This window comes from Hylaeus anthracinus, unplaced genomic scaffold (genome assembly GCF_026225885.1).
Source record: "Hylaeus anthracinus isolate JK02 unplaced genomic scaffold, UHH_iyHylAnth1.0_haploid 11985, whole genome shotgun sequence".
Classification (NCBI taxonomy): Eukaryota; Metazoa; Arthropoda; class Insecta; order Hymenoptera; family Colletidae; genus Hylaeus; species Hylaeus anthracinus.
In genome coordinates, this window is record NW_026534333.1 from 6477446 (window position 1) to 6495949 (window position 18504).

Consider the following 18504-nt stretch of genomic DNA (forward strand, 5'->3'; position numbering starts at 1 on the left):
AAATACTTTTTATATAACAATGCGGTATTAAAAAAAAGCACATTCCAATTTATTGTTTAATTATAATTAACAATCATTTTTCGATTCTGATAACTAGCAATTCGATATTATTGCATACATAATCGTTTTAAGGTTAATTAGAAGAATTGATAACGCGCTTAATTATAAGTCATATATTTAGGGGTTGCGGAGAATTTAGCGTAAGATTTAATGACTTTGTTCACGGCTTCTAGAAAATCTTTTTCCGTCGCTACTTTACGACGCGCGCGAATAGCAAACATTCCAGCTTCGGTGCAAACGGAACGAATCTCGGCTCCGGTACTATTTGGACACAAACGCGCGAGAAGTTCAAATCTTATGTCCCTCTCGACGCTCATCGAACGTGCGTGAATTTTAAAAATGTGCGTTCGGCCTTCCAAGTCTGGTAATCCAAATTCTACTTTTCTGTCCAAACGTCCTGGTCGCATCAACGCTGGATCTAAGGTATCAGGCCTGTTCGTCGCCATTAATACTTTGATATTACCTCTTGGATCAAAACTATAACATTAAGAATCACAAACATTAGTTTTCTTTAATTATCAAGTATACAAGTATAACAAAAGTATTTCTTACCCATCCAGCTGGTTGATTAGTTCCAACATAGTACGCTGTACTTCGTTATCACCGCCCGCGCCATCATCAAATCGAGCTCCTCCAATAGCATCAATTTCATCAAAGAATATCAAGCATGCTTTTTTACTACGCGCCATTTCAAACAATTCTCGTACCATACGAGCACCCTCGCCAACATATTTTTGAACCAACTCAGAACCAATGACGCGTATAAAACAAGCATCCGTTCTATTAGCTACAGCCCTAGCGCACAAAGTTTTACCCGTTCCTGGTGGACCAAACAACAATACTCCCTTAGGCGGTTCGATTCCCAGATTAACAAATTTTTCTGGCTGTAATTAATTAATTAGGATATTTCTCATATATAAAAATGCGTGTAATTAGAAGAGAATTTAGCAATTGAAAAATACTAACATGTAACAGAGGAGTTTCAACAACTTCTCTTAATTTCTCGATTTGTTCCTTACAACCGCCGACGTCGCTGTACGTCACGTCAGGCTTCTCCTCGACTTGCATCATAGTTACGGTCGGATCAATTTTAGGTGGCAGTGGAATATGAATTTGGTATTTATTACGATCTACTCCCACACGCATGCCTTCTTCGATATCGGTTGGAGCAACCGACTCTGCTAAATCAACTACAAACTTTGCAAATTGCTTTACATTTATAATATATTTAGGATCATCTGAGTCTGCATTGATTATTTTTGTACAACGTGCAACCTGCAACGGTTGCTCATTTTGCAGAGTTTGTTTATCTGCAGCCAGATCCCAAAGAGCAGGTGGTGCTAAACCAGTATCTGACTCTTTGATTCCTGTTAATTCGTTAACCCGTTTTATTATAGTTTGAATATCTTCTTCGACAGTTTTTATGCTTTTCGTATATTGTCCTTGGCCCTACATAGAAAGGAATTCATTGATGTTTTCTTCTTTTTGTATTACGAAAGTTTACTTACATAGGTTTTCAGCAGAGCGATATCTCCTTCATCCAGAGCTAAAAGTACCATAAATATGTAATGTACCATGTAAAATCATTGACAAAAGAACGAGAAATTCATACATAGCGAACTTACATTTTATTTCTTTTTCTTCCTTTTCTTCATCATTCTTCACTTTGCGCATATCATCTCCTAAGTGATCAGGCATTTTGATATATATTAAACTTTCTTAGACTTTTAGAAAAACCAGTTTCAGTCACTCGACGAATAAAGATGGCATAAGTCAATTTTAAGGTTATAATACCCTTAGATTACTAGCAAAATCGCAACGTTCGTTACTGACATCTACGTTCGAATCATGAACTACAGAGTAGTATTATTTATCGGTAAAGTATTTGGCTTATAGTACAGTCGATGAGATTGTTAGTATTTTTTATTCTCAATTTAAATTAATTTTTATAATAATTAAATTGAAAATGTTTTATTACAAAATACTATTTAAAATTTATACATGTAACCCGCGTTATGCTTCTGGCTAGAAATAATAAAATTCGTGTTTATATTCATCGCTATTATTAATCAATACTCGCTAGACAAAATTTTATTCGAGTATACAATAGAACACACAATACTAGAACTGCAACAGAATATTCAACTGAATAACTACTTTCGGAAACTTTTATCTTATCCTCGCAAAAGATTTTATTTTTTCATTGAAGTTGCAATTTTTATGCAAGGTATAATGGATAAAACGTTGTTAATTTTGTATGCGTTATTCGAAGTTTTCGTCTAGGTAAAACGCGTACTTTGTATGCCACGTTTAATCTTATAAGTGAACGAACCTTTCAAAGGAAGTGCAGAGACTGCCTAAATTGCACTCTTCATGTTAGATAGTCCTTGACCAAGATGATCCGAAGAAAAATGTAAGATAATGAAAGATCCAATAGTACACTTTCACTCGTATTCATCCCGTCCCATCCCTGTTCGTTTACCGCGATTCTTACGTGCAACCAGAGGCGTGGTGCAACGTGCAACTGAAGTTCAACCCAGCACGTTCCAACGTAGTATTATGGTAAGAGTTTGTACGTTACCTTATCATTCACTCCGTATACCATTGTGGCCTATATACCGCTTACTACTAAATGTATGTATATGTATGAAGAAGAAGCATCGATGAGAAGAAAATGGCATTCTGCGCGTGTTTCCTTACCTCTTTGTGCAATCAAAACTTGGCTCATAAATTATAAGTCTCAATTGATACGAAGCATATAATTCAAGTAATTACTTACTCTTTGTGAAATAAAAAAACTTGACTCGTAATTGGTGCAAATCACACGATTCAAGAAATTACATACTATTTAAGCATCTCCTATTGGCATAGGTATCTTCTATCTACTCTATTATAGTATTAATTTTCATTCCGCACTATTTTATTATTTACTGATAGATCTTATTGTATCAAAAAGCATGATATTTGGGAAAACTCGAAAAATCATAGTAGTTTACTTTGGAAGCCGTAATAATACGCCAATCTTCGAAGAACATTATTCCTCGCTATCGTTTCATTTTGGCCCAACCCCCTTTCTGTTTTAATCAAGATAAAGAATAAATATTTTTCGAACCCCAAATAACTGGAAAGAGATCGAGGACCGAAGAGGTTTTACAGGGTGCGAAGAGATAACGCTTAAATGTGTAAACAAATAGGAGAATTTATTCGTATTATCGTATAATGACTGTTACACAGTGAAAATTGACGTCTCTGTTATTCCCCGTTGTATGTACATTGTACAAACATCGCGGCGGGTTACAAGGCAATAACGTTTCGAGTCTCGGATTGTTTTTGCGATCATTTGGTCGGTAGATTTCGCCTAATATCTTCGGTAAGGGTTGGAATTGTACGGTTGTCTGTAATCGTCATCGGGTCCTGGCGGATTGGCGGCAAGGGCTCTTCTGATAGCCTCTGGAATTGGCGGTGGAGTTGGCAGGTGAGCACCTTGAGGATGAAAACCATTTTCGTCGGCCGTGTATTCCACGGTTATAGGAGTACCATCTGGCGCGTTGTACGAGAATCTGCCTTGGACGACCTGGAAAAGAGGTGCATACCGAATTAGAGATTTTTAACATTTTTCTTTCTCTTTTCCAATGCAATATTAACCCTCCTCTCCTACGATGGATCGGATCTAACCTTGCCACCTAAAAACGTACAAATAGGGATATTACTCACTAAAAAAATTTTTTTTTTTTAAACCAAATTAATTTCTATTTACAACCTTTGGGTGATTTCGGTCTTATTGAATTCAGTCTTCACAGTTGCAAAAACCTAACGATGGAGCTATAGTATGTCGGTCGCTTTTGACCCGACCGCGGAGAGGAAGGTTAAGTGTTACATATTGTTAAAAAGACAATAACAGTGGCACGATCGTAATTATTACCTCGGCTTGGCCCTGTCCAGTACCTTGAGGACGGCCACTTTCGGAGACCGAGATTCCATTGTCGGTATCGTAGCTAAAAGTATAGGTTCCATCCGGATAAGTATCTTTCTGTTGGCTACGAATAGCTATAAACCTGCCAGGAGAACTGTAACAAAATTGCGTATGTTTGTTTAGAACTTTAAGTGAACTTTAAGTCAATACAGTTGTAGTTCGGTAGCACAAGGTAACGAAGACAGTGATAGACCGAAATACAATTAAGTACTTGTATTGTGGAGTGTATTGGGGCTGCTGATAAGCCGGTGCGGGCGTGGGCCTGTACGCATTTTGATTCGGGAAACCTCGATACGATCCGAATTGTCCCGCAGCGCAGCAGAACAAAGCAAACACGAAAAACTGAAATCAGAAAATAAACTCTAACGTGACTCGAACTTCGATTATATAGACAATGAGCATTTATTCACTTTTTCGATCATTTTAATCCCCTTTCACGAAAACCTGGAGATATATCTTTGTTGAATTGAAAAATTCAAATAAATGCTCACTGACTGTGAACCACGAGGGTCTTTTAGTTTCTCGCTAAACGTTTGTAAACTGGATACTTAAAAACTTGCATTTCTGCACGTTTGAAATATTGCCAGATCTAATTCAGATAAATAGCGAATAATAGCGCTAATAAATTTCACTTCAATTTCACGTCACTGGGGAACGCTGACGAGCGTGTACAGCGATCACTCACTAAATGCTGCATGATGACCGTTTCTGTGTCGTGATGTCGATTTGAAGAAGACCGAATCCGCAATACCATGTGCAAGTACTGCCGGCATTTATATGAAGAGGCGCAACAAGATTTTCCCTTCCCGTTCTCCTTGTTCATGCATTTAGCCACTCTCTTCAGAACACCTAGTCGCCCTCGTATCGTTGCCCCACCTCAACCCTGTTCACGAGGAACCTTACATTGTAACATTAATATATTGGCATAGGTGCATGTATCATCCGACGACAAGCAAGTCGGTAGCAATTAGTTCTATCATGAGTCGATTCCACTGAAACACGCGTAATACACTCTTCCACCATGTGTTACAACTTCAGTTACAATCTGTTACAAATAGATCGATAAAATAGCTAATAAAGAATGTTTTTAATATATCCTATAGTTCTGAATAACGGTGACAAAAGGAAAGTGCCGTTGACTAATTATTTTATTCGAGTTTTTTTTAAATATTTTTTTTTAAAACTTCACACCCTGTAGTAATTTGTATACATTTGAAACGGAAACGTAACGGCATCGTAAGCTGTTCAGAGCACTTCTTCCTAGGTGGGACGCTTCATTTTTGTAGTTCCCAGTCAAATAGTGGTTGCTGAAACCAGTTCAGGAGGTTGTAACCAAAGGTCATTCCAGGCCGTAGAAGGTTGTAATCTTACTTTCTAGCGAATCTCTGCTAGGTTCTAAATCAACTTTGATGTATTTAAAGATTCATACAGAAAAATTATATACAATTTTTTAATTATCAATTTAGAACTACTACTAATAAGAATAATAACTACAGGAGATAATCGAATACCGTTACAACACTTACCTATTCATAATCTGTAAGACGTATGAAACGATATTAAGGAATGCATATACAGTGGGCGTCGAGGTATTCGCACAGTACCTGATTTCAATTAATCCTATACGATAAGATTGACTAAAAACGTTTCAAAATATATGAATTTCTTCACTTGATCGTTTCAGCACAAAGTTGCTAACCTTTTTTGGAAGTGCGAAGACTTATCGATATCGATTTAATTTCGTACCCAGAGGTATGTATCATTCAACGTTGACCTTTTCTAATTTTGAATATTTCGTGCAAGAAACAAGACTGTAATTTAATTTAAACGCAACATTATCGCCTCCGAGCGATGACTAATAATGACAGCCAATTCCCATACTAACATTGTTGTTGTGACATGGGTTGAAAAGTGCAGAAGCTACCGTAGGAGAAAGGAAGTGTTGTATCAATTTGTACATCAGACTTCACAATATTGTTGAACGGGTAGCTATTACGACGAACTAATGAACTAGGTGCTTCATGGAGAACTTCTTATGCTAGATGGAACGAAATGACTTTTTCACATTGACGTGAAACTGAAACGTGGATAGCACCGCGTAATTTTTCCTGGTAACAGAGATAAGGTCAAACGTCGAACGAAATCTGTACAGTGCCGCGAACGCAATTCGGAAGGCAATGTTCAACCGGATTCAGAACTGTGCAACCGATCAGTTTGCATAATTTCTAGGTTCGTTGCTCATCTGGGAGGATCCCGAAGGTATGCGCTCTATCCGTTTCTTTATGAGAGTCGAAGCGTTGCTGAGATGATGGGGCATACTTGAGCTGACGTGGTTAATAAAACGAGAAAGGTCAAACTAGATCCAAGTAATGCTTGCTATCTGGATGCCACATCGCGAGATCTAGAATCGTCTTGGGTGAACTTTCTCGAAAAATTTCGTGAACGGAACACTTTTGACGCTTAAAAAATCACGTTTCAAAATCAAGGTTGCGCAATCGAGGTATCGTTATAAAATTTCTATTCGACCGGAATCGGGATTATCGCCTTGACGATATTAGTAAAAGCGACAAACTGTGACAAACGAGAACGCGTATGGTTACATCGTTGACACGTCGGAGTGCGAGAATGGTAGACGGTATTTATCTAATCGGATTATCTGCGCTGTGTGTTACCTAATCTAGCCGGCGTTTGTAATTGAGCATGAAATTGTGTAAATACCGGCTGATACGGTAAGTACCTCGTGGTGAATCTCCCATGGTGTTTTCATTCCTTCACGGTCTGATACATTTCTCAAAATTCCAACGAGTTATTCTTCGAATTTTTCATTTAAGACGCGATCTACAATCGAAATCAGGACCGCCGTTTACCTGTTTGGAAAACTGAAGTATTACGATGAATTCGAAATAGAAAATCTTGCGAAATAAATTTCTGATAAAAGTATATACATAGGCCAGCATCCTCGAAGAGGTTAAATTCTTTAACCCTTAAGAGCCTGATTTTCTAAATTAAATTTAAACAAAATATCGATGTATTTATTATTCGAACAATTTTTATAGCTGGCTAAGGTTCATTTGAAATGCATTGGCCAGGATATCTTTTCGGATTCACAGCGTGAAAGTCCTGCATCATTTTTTTAATCCGAGGCTTCGTGTTCGCGACGTAAGCGGTTATTAAAAAAGTTGTCTTCTCGTATCTTGGGCAGCCGAGGGTGTGGCGGCACGAATACGCACTCACCGCGAGAAACACGCGTAGGTTCCACAGTTCGACGCTTAGAAAAGATCCCTGAAGGAGTGACCTAAGCGTAATTGAGCGAGTGGTGGGGGTGAAACAAGGCGATGAGACAGAATCACGTAACGCTATGAAACAATGTTCACCCAAGCAGCAGCCGCAACCCCTAGAGGGGCGTGTTACGATCCAAGAGGATCGGTACGAATACTTTTTAATTTAAAAAAATGTGGACAACACGAGCAGTCTAATTCGATATCAGGTATTAAGTCAGTCCTTTGACGCAAAGGACGATCCTTTGGAATCCGACTGGAGAAAAGGGTAAATCCTCAATGTAATCCAAAGGGGAGGAAAATTACTGCAACGCTTTAAATGTTATTTTTAAAGACACTTCCAAAATGTTTGTTCGTACTATCACAGAATGCACGAATGCCAGCGGACGAGCGCGAATATGCAAGGTAGGTATGCATAAATTTATTATTCCATCGGCTGCTGGATGGGATGGATCACATCACCGAGCACATTGTTATTTCATAACGGTTCGTGTGAATCAACGCACAGAGGTCGGAAGCGTCTAGGTTAGACGTTTTGGAAGGTTAAAGGCGCTCCTTGTGCGATCAGCTCTCCGGCCCCGATTGTTTCTCCCTGTATTAGTGGGGCTAACAGGCGTTCCTCTTACCCAGGGTATTAATTCAGGAGGAGGTACACTGGTCAGTCGGCGTTAACCTAGGGGTGAAGAATCGTTTACCATTCACTAATGATGTTGCAACGGCGAAGATGCTTCAGTTTCTACCTTTCATACAGAAACTACAATATGTAACTGGCAGGCGGATGATTTCTTCGATCGTGCTCCACCCTCCTTCTCTTGTTATACGTGACGAACGTTGAAAGGAATTCGTCTCGTCATATTCAAATCCAGCGATCGATCGACATGTTGAATTATTTCGTAGCGAGTTGAAATAAATTATTCGAAAACATAAGTTTGTAATAAAACAGACAGATTCGTACAATTTTATTTTTCATAGGGTGAAACTAATGTTGAACAACAGGTGTTAATTTTTTACATTTTTTGTTCGGTAAGCATGCTTCGTTAATCATAAAATTCACGAATCGTTGATTCCTAGGACGAGCTCAGAGGGATCGAATTAATTTTTATAGCTGCGGTCTCACGCGTCGATTGGTGTCAATTTTAACGAAGTGACAAATTTTATTTATGAATTATAAGGTCAGTGAGATGATGCGTGGGATGCGTTGAAATCCTTTTACCTACATTCGTGCGGGTCGGGCGATGGGTCGGTCGTTGTGCAATGGACAAGAAACCGATGATTTGCTTTCACTGACTCACCTTTAACGTGATATTACGATTACCATTAGCATTAATCCGATTGGCACTTCGTTTATTCTTCCTAAAATCTCGCACCTATTAAAACCACATAACTTGGTACCATACAGCGGTCCTTTTTACGTTCACTTTCTATCGACAATGAGACCTCGCTACTTCCCCCGGGGGACTTCGATCATCGATGAAACTTGACGGGGTTAAACTAGAGGTCGTATGATGACATTTTATAGAATACATCGTTCCGACACGCGTTTTCTAATAACAATTAAAATACTAAACACGAGAATATACTCACACTCGAGCGTTTTGCAAGAAGATGCAATGGACGAGGGCTAACAAGAGTCGCAGACGTGAAATGCAACGAAAGTTGTAGTGACTTGCATATTGCTTTCACCGCGGACTGTACCGAATCTTGACGAAGAATAGTACACCTGACTATAAGTACACTCTACGACAGAAGAATGAAACACCCCTGTATCATTTTCGTTTTACAGTATCGATAAAATATTGCACGATTCGTATAGGCGAGGCTCCCTGGGAAAAGAGAAAGAAAAAGTGCGCGTTGCGATAGTTTTAGGAAATATTAAGACAGGTTTGTTTAATCATTATGCCATGCAAGTTAAGTGTTGTAGCTGAGATCGTACAGAATCTCTTCAAGTGACAGTCCACATACGTTTCAACTTGTCATTCATCAAACCTGCACTACGCCAGGTTTTACGACGGCACTGATCTCCCATGAACAGGAACGCGACGCACGACAGGTTGTACAACCCCACATACTTTACAATTATCGTTCAAACAGCTGTATCATCTATGGTTACGTAACTCAACCTTTCTCAGAGTGAGATCATTGGTAAACAGGTTGGCCACCGTGTCGAACAGGGTTGAAATTACTTGTCAAATTTCTTATCTACTCGAATATTGCACAAAATTATAATTTTTAATATACATACTTCGAGATGATTTTTACTTCACTGATTTTTCTTTAAGGTTTGTTCGCTATTCCGTAATTGACGCATAAAAAGAAGAATGCACGAATTGTTATGACATTTGTACGAATATATATTTGTACATACATATTATACATTTTAGTAACGTTAGGCATAATATGATATAAACTGTGATACAGAGACATATGTACATGCATCTGTATTCTTACCCCACGCTTTATTTTTTCTTCTTTTTCTCGCTCCCACTTTCTCCTCTTCTATATGCTTGTCTTTAGTTTTAAAATAAGTAAAAGTATAAATGTTCCTTTCCGTACTTGTAAGGAAAGTAAAAGTACCTACTAAGTTGATTAGAAGATACACGAAGTATAAGTCTAGCACGGTCGGTAAAGTAGAGGCTTCGCATTAGAATCAGTGAAGCAAAGCACTATATCGTAGTCTTTGTAGCAGGATTTCAAGATTGGTCCAGTCATTGGTCAATAAATTAACTGACAGTACAACATAGAGAACAGTAATTTAACAGTTTGACATTTGGTACCAATCGGTTTCTTTGAGGTTCGTATCAACTTGAATTAGATCTAACTAACTATTCTTTCTAACTACTTCTGCTTGATCGCCAGAACGGAAATACAAAAATAAATAAAGCAATCGTATTACCATAATAGTGCTTATTTTTTAATATCAACGACTACACGTTTCTCAATTTCTCTAGTTTCATTGTTATACGAGTACCACTTATAGTTCTACCGCGAAAGCACGAACTTAAAAGTTACTCAAAGTAAATTTGTTTCTTTGATTCCAGCTGTATTCTCGTTATTATTGTTCTACAATTTTCAAAGCATATTCGTGGGCACAGTTGACTTTTCACATAATCTAAAATAATCTATCAAAAGACGACTCGAACATTCTTTAAAGGTATTAAGGTTTTTAAAAGTTTTCCATTGGTCTATGTTGTACTGCTTAAATCTGTCTCGGCGCGAGTATCCGAGACTGCCCTTTAATATCTTCTGTAAGGCTCTTCCTCTTCGGGGTGGGCTGCATTATGCGCCAGAGCACGTTGTATCGCTACTGGTATCGGTGGTGGCGTTGGCAGATGGGCACCGCTAGCTTGAAAGCCATTTTCGTCAGCGGTGTACGTTACCAAAATCGGTGTGCCATCCGGGGCAGTGTAACTAAATTGTCCCCGTACAGCTTCGATTTGGTTTGGGCCAGCATATTTCGGTGAGCCTTGTTCCGCCACTGATATGCCGTTTTCCGTATCGTAACTGAAACGAAGAGAAACCTTTAGACACGTCATTCTCAAACTTTATCGTCCAAAAACGTCATTGCTTCCTCGAAAAAAAAAAAAAAAATTAAAATGGTTTCTGTAAACTTCGTAATAAAATGTCACGTAGCAACGAAGGCAAACCTACGCTACGCGACGTTTACTAATCGGGCACGTCAAATTTGAAATGTTGCTCGTCAATGCGCTACACGTTCAAGAAATTCCATCGCTGAAATCGTGCAACAGTTAACGACTACTAATAGCACACTACCCGAACGAGCCGCACCGATGCATATTACATTTTATCGTCGTATCGTGCGCACAATAAGGTCATCGGTTAGTCGCCCACAACACCTTTATAAGAGTCATTCATTATCGTGGAAAATGGCGCGGCGACTCGCCCGTGAAAAATTCACGATCGGCTGAGAATCGTCGATCCGTTTGACACAGGCGCCACTTTCGACGATGCTGCGAGGTGGAGCTTGTCCGATTCGCTGAACGACAAATGTCATAGGAGGGGCTCTAGCCTCCGACCTCAAAGTGCAGTAGACAGTATGTAGGTAGGTAGGTAGGTCGATTGTAATTATTCTATTGTGTAATGTGTTATTGCTAACTGCGCAGCCGTCTAACACGAATGATTAACATCAAAGCTAATTAGATATCTTTTCACAGCTGAGTATCCTGCGCATCTCCCTCCTCTTCCTCCTATTCCGTTCCCTTCTCGCTTCTTCCTTTAGCACACCTCGCGTGTCTGTACACTCATCTTTGATCGGGTGTTCCTGGGCGCTATAGCGAGTAAACTAATCGTACCATGCATATGCATGGTATGTAATTCAACTTTTAACGATTCAATTAGCATCTTTATCCTCCTCGACTTCGACAACTTTCATTCAAAATTTCACGGTGGAAGCTAGAGCCGTTTTATGGGCAAAAAAGTGATCAGGTTTGCACTTAATTAACAAGGGGTAGTCAGTGGTTCGCGATCTTGTTGAAAATTGTTGGATATCCGTTTCGAGGAAGCATTGCTGGTATTGGACCAATCGATAATGACGGCGCGAACACGTGTTCTTTGGTCTGATTTTGTGTCTGTCTATTACTCGCTATTTCTACTTGTGCTAGTAGTCGTCGACGTTAGTGGTAGTACAGCATTAACTGTTTCAATTGATTCTAGCTAGTTAAGAGACGGTCAAATTTGTCTACGAGAAAGTGATTTTTATGTTTTACAGTAATGTTTTAATAAACTCTGCCTTTGTCGAGAGAAATAAAATGAAAGTATTGATATTGAAGGCGCTGAAAAAATAATTGAGCCGGACTCCACTCTCTGAAAAATTTTAATATAAATAAATTTGAAGAGTCGAGGTTAACGTATGGTACAAATTTGCACAAATCCACTGATTTTATGTTATACATTTCACAAGTCATTTCAACAACAACCGTGGAAGCTAGACTGCAGTAGAAAGTGTCCAATATCGGTCAGCCGTGCAGAACTCTATCTATCGTTCCTATTTCGAGATTTATTATTTACGCCAGTGAACGGTTCGCATTGTCATAAATATGGAATAACAAATATGAAAAGTGAACAATGAACATTGTGCTCGGGAAAAGAATTTTTACCGACTAGAACCAGATAGAGGAAACCTTAAAACGAACCATCTGATGATTCTGTCGAGCAAAACGAAGATTTCTTCCTTTTCTTTTTTATCTACAAGTATCGTATCATTCAACGAAGTTTACGCAAAGGCAGCAAAATGTTTAGCACAGAGGTCAAAAGTATAAATAACGTGTTTAATATCGCGCGAAGGAAGCATGTTGGCGAAGGTCGTACTTTTTAGTGCACGAACATTATAAATGTACAATTATGTGTTTTTGTGAAATAGAAGAATAATGTGAACACATCGAAGGACGATGCCACAGTACCTCGCGGATTTGCATAATAAACGTAATGTGTAGGTTGGTTAGAAGGAAGAACACGTGCAAGTGTACTTGGAATTTGACAGTGCTCTTCGAGAAATGAAGTAGTCGATAGTTTAACAGATGGAAAGGTGACGTGCGCAGACACGCTGATGTGTTTTTAGAACCGAGTATAAACGAGATACTTCGAGCGTGTCGAGATCGCGTTTGCGGAAACGTACCTCGACGTCGCTTATCGTTCTGTCGACGTTCAGGACGTTGTAGAAGGACGATCTCACCTGTAGGAGTACGATCCATCCGGAGAAGAGTCTTGCGTTTGTCGCAATATGGCGAAACGTCGGCCATAATAATCAGGATTGTACACGTATCTATTAACTTGTGCGTATGCCATCGCCGTGAATCCAAACAAAAGTATCTATAAAACGAAAACAAATTATTATCGTTGTTATTCGTTGCTACGTTAAAAATAGAATGTTTTAAATGTAAAGAAATAAAACGAGCAATATAAAACATATTAATTTCAATAAAAGTATGACAAATTTTGTTACGCGATAAAACGATCATTGTATTCGCCGTGAATCGATACCTTTGAAGCCACTTTAACGTTCACGGATAGTATCGCGAATAGTATTGCGCACTTGCTTTAACGCACGTATTAGTCATACAGAAGGGCCGATAGATGGGTCACAAGTGGGCAGGCAGATACATTACTTATGACTAATTATATGCAATTGATACATCGCATCCCCCACTTTGGCCACTTTATCTCCACTATTAATCGGTCAATTTATATACGTCAGTGGAATCTCATTGTTCGACAAAATGATTGCAAGTCGGAGAGCATGTACATATTAATTTCATTTTGAAACGTGCCTCCTTCGAACGTAACGTGTATTCAAGAATAATTTGAATTTAAGTGGACTTATCTAATCAATTTCAGAAATCGTATTACGTTGTTAGCAGTGATTGAATAACTCGTTACTTTGTAATCGTGTTTTAATTACCTCGTTCTGTTGTATCTATAAAATCTATAAAATCTTTGAAAGAATTAAGAAAAAAAAAAAAACTGATAAACGCGAAGAGGCGTGTTTTTGGAAAATTTTTAAGTTAGAGCTTGCGCGAATGCAAAATTAAATCAGTCGTCGAACGCTTTACCATTCGAAGTTATTATGTTATTATTTCCATTACATCGAGATGTTAACAAAAAATGAAAGCAAGGAAACTCACGAGAATTTTCATGATGTCCACGCACTACCAAAAATTCGATATCCTTGGTCAGTCGAGATGACAGATGGCCCCGATACGATCCTCGAAAAAAACGATACTCGAATCACGATCCTCTGAAGTCTTGTAAAAGCCACGTGACAGGAGCTTGTTCTATCCGGTGGTGTGTATAAGTATGCAACCAGACGGATCACGTTGAGACTATATAGTCGCCACAGTACCCTGCGTCTGCCTCCTTCGTGCCCCGCCACTGTTTTATAGAAGTTGAAGGGGAGAATATGTCTTATGTATTCGCGTAATTCATGAACAGGGTAGCGATTGCATCTGTGTTCGTCTGATGAGTCCAGTTAATTGTAGGAAGCAGAATGAAATTAGCAGAAAAAATTGTATCTCATACGAGCATGTATTTCACGAAGCAAATATACATCGTATGTTATTGTTCACTGTACAAATCGATTAACTCCACTTTTTGAAAAATCTTAAATTTTTTAGTCAAAGCACTCGGTAAAGATTAACACCATCGAACGGCAAAATTTTGTTGGCCATTGAATGATAAATAATTTATTTCAGAGACCATTTCTCAACTTTTTTTTTTTTTGGAGTTAATCGATTTGTGCAATAAACGCCACATATAATGTACAGAACGTTATTCGATGAACAATTAAATTTGTGTCAAGCTAGAACATTTGTCAATATTAAAATTATCAAACGTATGTTGTTACGCAAGTGTCCTCTTGAAAATTTAATTACCTGTAAACCGTATATGCATTGTAAAATTGTATTTTTTACTTCTTCTACACTTCAATTTCATGTTAATATTAGTCTGACATTGATGTAACTTTTAGACGGAAACAAACGAGATATGATCCGTGATAATGCATGCTACACTAATTGCACTGTCAAGTGTATGTGTACCTGACAGATTTTCAAAATTGTTCTCCTCGAAGACGGAAGTCCATCGCAAAACGCCTATTCCGCATTTTCAACTTGTTTTTACGTTCAGATATAAAAAGTTATGACTATACCAAGTGCTTTGACACTTAAAAATTTAGACTTAAGATTTTCCAAAAAGTGTAGTCGATTGATTTGTGCAGTGAACGATTCGTATAACCTATTTATAAATTTCCACCTCGAGGGAGGTCCACGCAACCTTCGTACCAATTATTGCGCAAAACGAACAGCAGAGGAGAACAATGCTCTCGCCGAAATAAATTTGAGGCTGAAAAAAAAAATTGATAACCAGTAAAGATAGCGTCCAATACACATTGTTCGTGTAGTCTCCGCGTACTTCTTCTTCATAAAAATTAACGATGCGTTTCTCAATTGAATTCGCTGCTTCCTTGTTAGCATATGAAAGGACTGTTCGTGGAGGGGCGGGTATCGCAGCAGTAGCGATTCTCTCGCTCGCGCGAGTACCCGTGTGTTTAGCTGTATCATCGTTTACCCTCGACGGATAAGAAGTTTAACGTTACGGCAGGAGGCCATCGAATAGCAGTCATTAGGTCGCGAGCTTTGCAATGTCTCGTAAGACGCGGACCGCGGCGACCTCGCCACAGGATTCAGATCGCCGGATTTGCCACGGATCATCACAGGGCGTATTCCTTTCACTAGCTGTCTGTTACGAGCAGGATGCACGATGCAACGATTCACTGCACCGCATCGGCGATCCTTGCGACATTCCCTACGTAGGTACAACACCGATGCATTCTCCTTTTCTATCGATATTTTGACACAGGAACTTGCTATTAGCCGTCCTTGATACATTGTACAGCCTTCCTTTGCAGAGTCGAATGAAATGAAATAATCAACCCTTCGAGTGGGAACGGAATGTTTTCATAGCTTCTTCAATTTTATGCATTTTTCAGGAGCTTCTCATTTAATACGACACTGTAGCTTTGGGGAGGTGAGCGATAACAATTACTTGCGTGAAAATATAAGATCGAAATCAAGGTTTGTCTCGGATACTACCATCATTGCGAATGGTATATCATTATTCTACGCTGACACTATATCATTATTCAATACTATCATTCGATATACCCTTGGCGAGAACAAAATCGTGTGGAGGCGCGAAGGATTGGTAGAGAGGAAGATATAAACGTCCTAGATGGGCACGGCTTCCTTCCTCGGTGTAGAAATATGCTGAGGATGAAGGTACTTCCTCAAGGTGTTATGTACAACTGAATATTCAAACGTGAAGCTCGATTTTGTGCATTTATTTTTTAATTGAACCGAGATCGGGATACCCTCGTTCAACGTGCTCGTGCACGTTGAATGTCAAGTTGAATTGCACGACAGATTTTTTAAATAAGTCACTCCGAATATGCAGATTCATCTGTGACGCATATCATAAGCTGCTCGAGTATAGGATGAAGCGGTAAGCGATCCCATGGAATTACAAACCACAGTTATGCCAACTGTGTGGGGTTATTTAAGAATAGTGCAATAATCCGCCCTCGGATCTGCACACGTCTTCTCGAACTACTTGATAAAGCAGTTAGGATCATCTTTCATTTCTTTCACCTGAAACGATTGCCCATCCTTCGTTGGTATTTCTACATGCCGTATGTGCCGTCGTATACATATTTTTATGCATACCTCTGGATGCGCGATTATGTTTTGCCATTTGCGTAGGAAAACGTCTCTTTGTACGTGTGAATTAATTCCACAATTGTTACCTCGGTTGGTATTTGAAATTCAAGTACCCTTTAGTAGGTAATGTGATCGATTAATTTGATTCTTCCCTGCGAAGTTTCTGAATTCTTCTCCCGAGAATTTTTACACTTTTATCGCAGTTGCGAAAAGATCACGATGACTACCCTTTCGCATCTCTAATTCCAAGAAATTAAATCAGAAAAGAACCTATACGTCACGGTTAGACGTGGACAACTTTTTTTTTTTTCAAGCGACTCGACGCTGCCAGAAGACGCGCGCATAAATAAAGTTCGGTATTGCAAGTAACGTAAAAATCTGACGGCCGTGAGAAATCCTAGTTTCTTAAGACAGCTTATTTTTATTCAAGGCAAATGATATTACGAAATGATCGAAAGCCGTTCGCGGCATTATCGATAGTCCTGCATTGTTCATCGAATGAAGATGGGTGGGTCGGCACCACAAATCTCTAGTTGAGGCGTAATATGACCTCTCAGTTATGCCGTGCACGATTACCTAAGAAGAGCACGTCGACATGGTCCGCCCTCGGATCAGAGCTCGTCGTCCTTTCTTACATTGGGATGATAAATAGTTTGCTCTGGAGAGGACCACCAGGAACTCGATAGACATATTCAAATGCGTAAGGACTACCATGATCAAAGGAAACGCGCATGCCAAAGTAAGAAAAAGCCAAGGCAAAATTTATTTATCGTATCTAACGTATTATTCTTCCGTCAGAAATACGTAGAAATATGTTTTTCCTTAAATTAAACATCTAAAATAATTTCAGAATTAGTATGAATCTTAGAAGTAAGTAGAATAAATACAAAGAGTTGTGCTTTCACTAAATGTTACTGGATAGAGTGTGTTACGCTCGGAAAATAGGATACAGACTTGAAAAGCAGCTGGTTTAACCTACTTCCAACGGGTTCCATGCTAAAGCTACTATGAAAGAAATCGAGTCAGACGCTGGCGAACGGTCTTGCGTTTATACGAATCCGAGCTTAGGTTTGATAAGTAATAAGAACACAATAAATATCTACTAAGAATACAATCTTATCGCCACGCTTGTTTAGCCGTTTGCGTTTCATTCGATTCGATGAATAATTTTCTTTCGTCTTTATTTGCAACTTTCCGAGAAAAGCAATCTTAATCTCTCTCGTAAATTTCAACGATGCGCACCGATCTTCTAAAACAACAGAACCTAACTACAAAAGCTTAAGGAGTTTCATCGACATTTATCCGTTATATGTTCGTTGGTAAGTGGTTTAAGATCGACAACTTGGTAAAACGCGAAGGCGGTGTCACGAATATTCCACACGTTTAATAACAGCACTTCCTTGAACCTGAGCAATTTGCGGTACTTTTCAAACGTGATCGGGCATGGTATCGTCAATGGCGTTGGCGGATGTCGTCCATAAAATGGCATCGAGCAAATCGGGGTGAGATCAAGATGGCGCCTCGACAGTGGTTCCTCTGACGTGTATTTCTCGTTGCTTAGGTATACCCTGATATCTTCGGAAGAATGGGTGGCGGTGAAGTACCAGGTGAGATTGAAGTAAACGCGAGTTCTACTGTAGCAGCCGATATCGGGAAATTTTACAGGGACCCACCGTCCTGATCCATACTCGTCCAGATTTTTAAAATTGGGATTATTAGCGCTGGCAATCTTGCCGTCCGGTGGACTATGTCGACCATGTGGAAACTCTTTGAATCCTTCCACGCTCTGGGGCTCGTACATTATTGGCCCACACTTGGTATTCGTCCTCATCTGGCACAGCTTTGCTCTGCTTGGAGGATTCGAAACGAACCCGTGGAAATTGGCAATTTGCTTGACAGAGTCGTGAAGGGAAATATCGGCGACTTGATGAACCACGCGACTGTGTCCGATCATTTTCAAAGTGGA

At 39.2% G+C, this 18504-nt stretch overlaps 3 protein-coding genes across 4 annotated transcripts; all 3 read right to left on the bottom strand.

Annotated features, from left to right (window-relative positions):
• Window positions 1-27: 27 nt before the first annotated feature.
• LOC128886821 (26S proteasome regulatory subunit 7) lies at window positions 28-1867 on the bottom strand. Its single transcript, XM_054141997.1, has 5 exons — window positions 1686-1867; window positions 1569-1606; window positions 1027-1509; window positions 613-944; window positions 28-537 (listed from the first exon to the last, which is right to left on the bottom strand). Exons 1-5 carry the CDS (start codon window positions 1756-1758, stop codon window positions 159-161), a joined length of 1305 nt encoding a protein of 434 aa, XP_053997972.1. The 5' UTR covers window positions 1759-1867; the 3' UTR covers window positions 28-158.
• Window positions 1868-3268: 1401 nt separating this feature from the next.
• Window positions 3269-6570, bottom strand: LOC128886826 (endocuticle structural glycoprotein SgAbd-2-like). Of its 2 annotated transcripts, XM_054142004.1 has the most exons (6): window positions 5733-6570; window positions 5560-5653; window positions 4719-5340; window positions 4245-4375; window positions 3983-4127; window positions 3269-3634 (listed from the first exon to the last, which is right to left on the bottom strand). In XM_054142004.1, exons 3-6 carry the CDS (start codon window positions 4854-4856, stop codon window positions 3419-3421), a joined length of 630 nt encoding a protein of 209 aa, XP_053997979.1. In that variant the 5' UTR covers window positions 4857-5340; window positions 5560-5653; window positions 5733-6570; the 3' UTR covers window positions 3269-3418. The 2 variants fall into 2 exon arrangements, with proteins under 2 accessions (XP_053997979.1, XP_053997978.1); XM_054142003.1 differs by having other exon boundaries at window positions 5560-6570.
• Window positions 6571-9619: 3049 nt separating this feature from the next.
• Window positions 9620-14157, bottom strand: LOC128886830 (endocuticle structural glycoprotein SgAbd-1-like). Its single transcript, XM_054142009.1, has 3 exons — window positions 13950-14157; window positions 13001-13137; window positions 9620-10812 (listed from the first exon to the last, which is right to left on the bottom strand). Exons 1-3 carry the CDS (start codon window positions 13959-13961, stop codon window positions 10545-10547), a joined length of 417 nt encoding a protein of 138 aa, XP_053997984.1. The 5' UTR covers window positions 13962-14157; the 3' UTR covers window positions 9620-10544.
• Window positions 14158-18504: the final 4347 nt, after the last annotated feature.

Coding starts and splice junctions, on each gene's coding strand:
- LOC128886821 (XM_054141997.1), bottom strand. CDS start 1,758: ATGCCTGATCACTTAGGAGATGATATGCGCAAAGTGAAGAATGATGAA. Junction 1,607..1,685: donor GGAAGAAAAAGAAATAAAAT/GTAAGTTCGCTA, acceptor TGGTACTTTTAG/CTCTGGATGAAGGAGATATC. Junction 1,510..1,568: donor TCGCTCTGCTGAAAACCTAT/GTAAGTAAACTT, acceptor CTTTCTATGTAG/GGCCAAGGACAATATACGAA.
- LOC128886826 (XM_054142004.1), bottom strand. CDS start 4,856: ATGAACAAGGAGAACGGGAAGGGAAAATCTTGTTGCGCCTCTTCATAT. Junction 4,376..4,718: donor CGGTCATCATGCAGCATTTA/GTGAGTGATCGC, acceptor TTCTGATTTCAG/TTTTTCGTGTTTGCTTTGTT. Junction 4,128..4,244: donor CAATACACTCCACAATACAA/GTACTTAATTGT, acceptor ATTTTGTTACAG/TTCTCCTGGCAGGTTTATAG.
- LOC128886830 (XM_054142009.1), bottom strand. Junction 10,813..13,000: donor GATGGATCGTACTCCTACAG/GTGAGATCGTCC, acceptor TCTTCGTTTCAG/TTACGATACGGAAAACGGCA.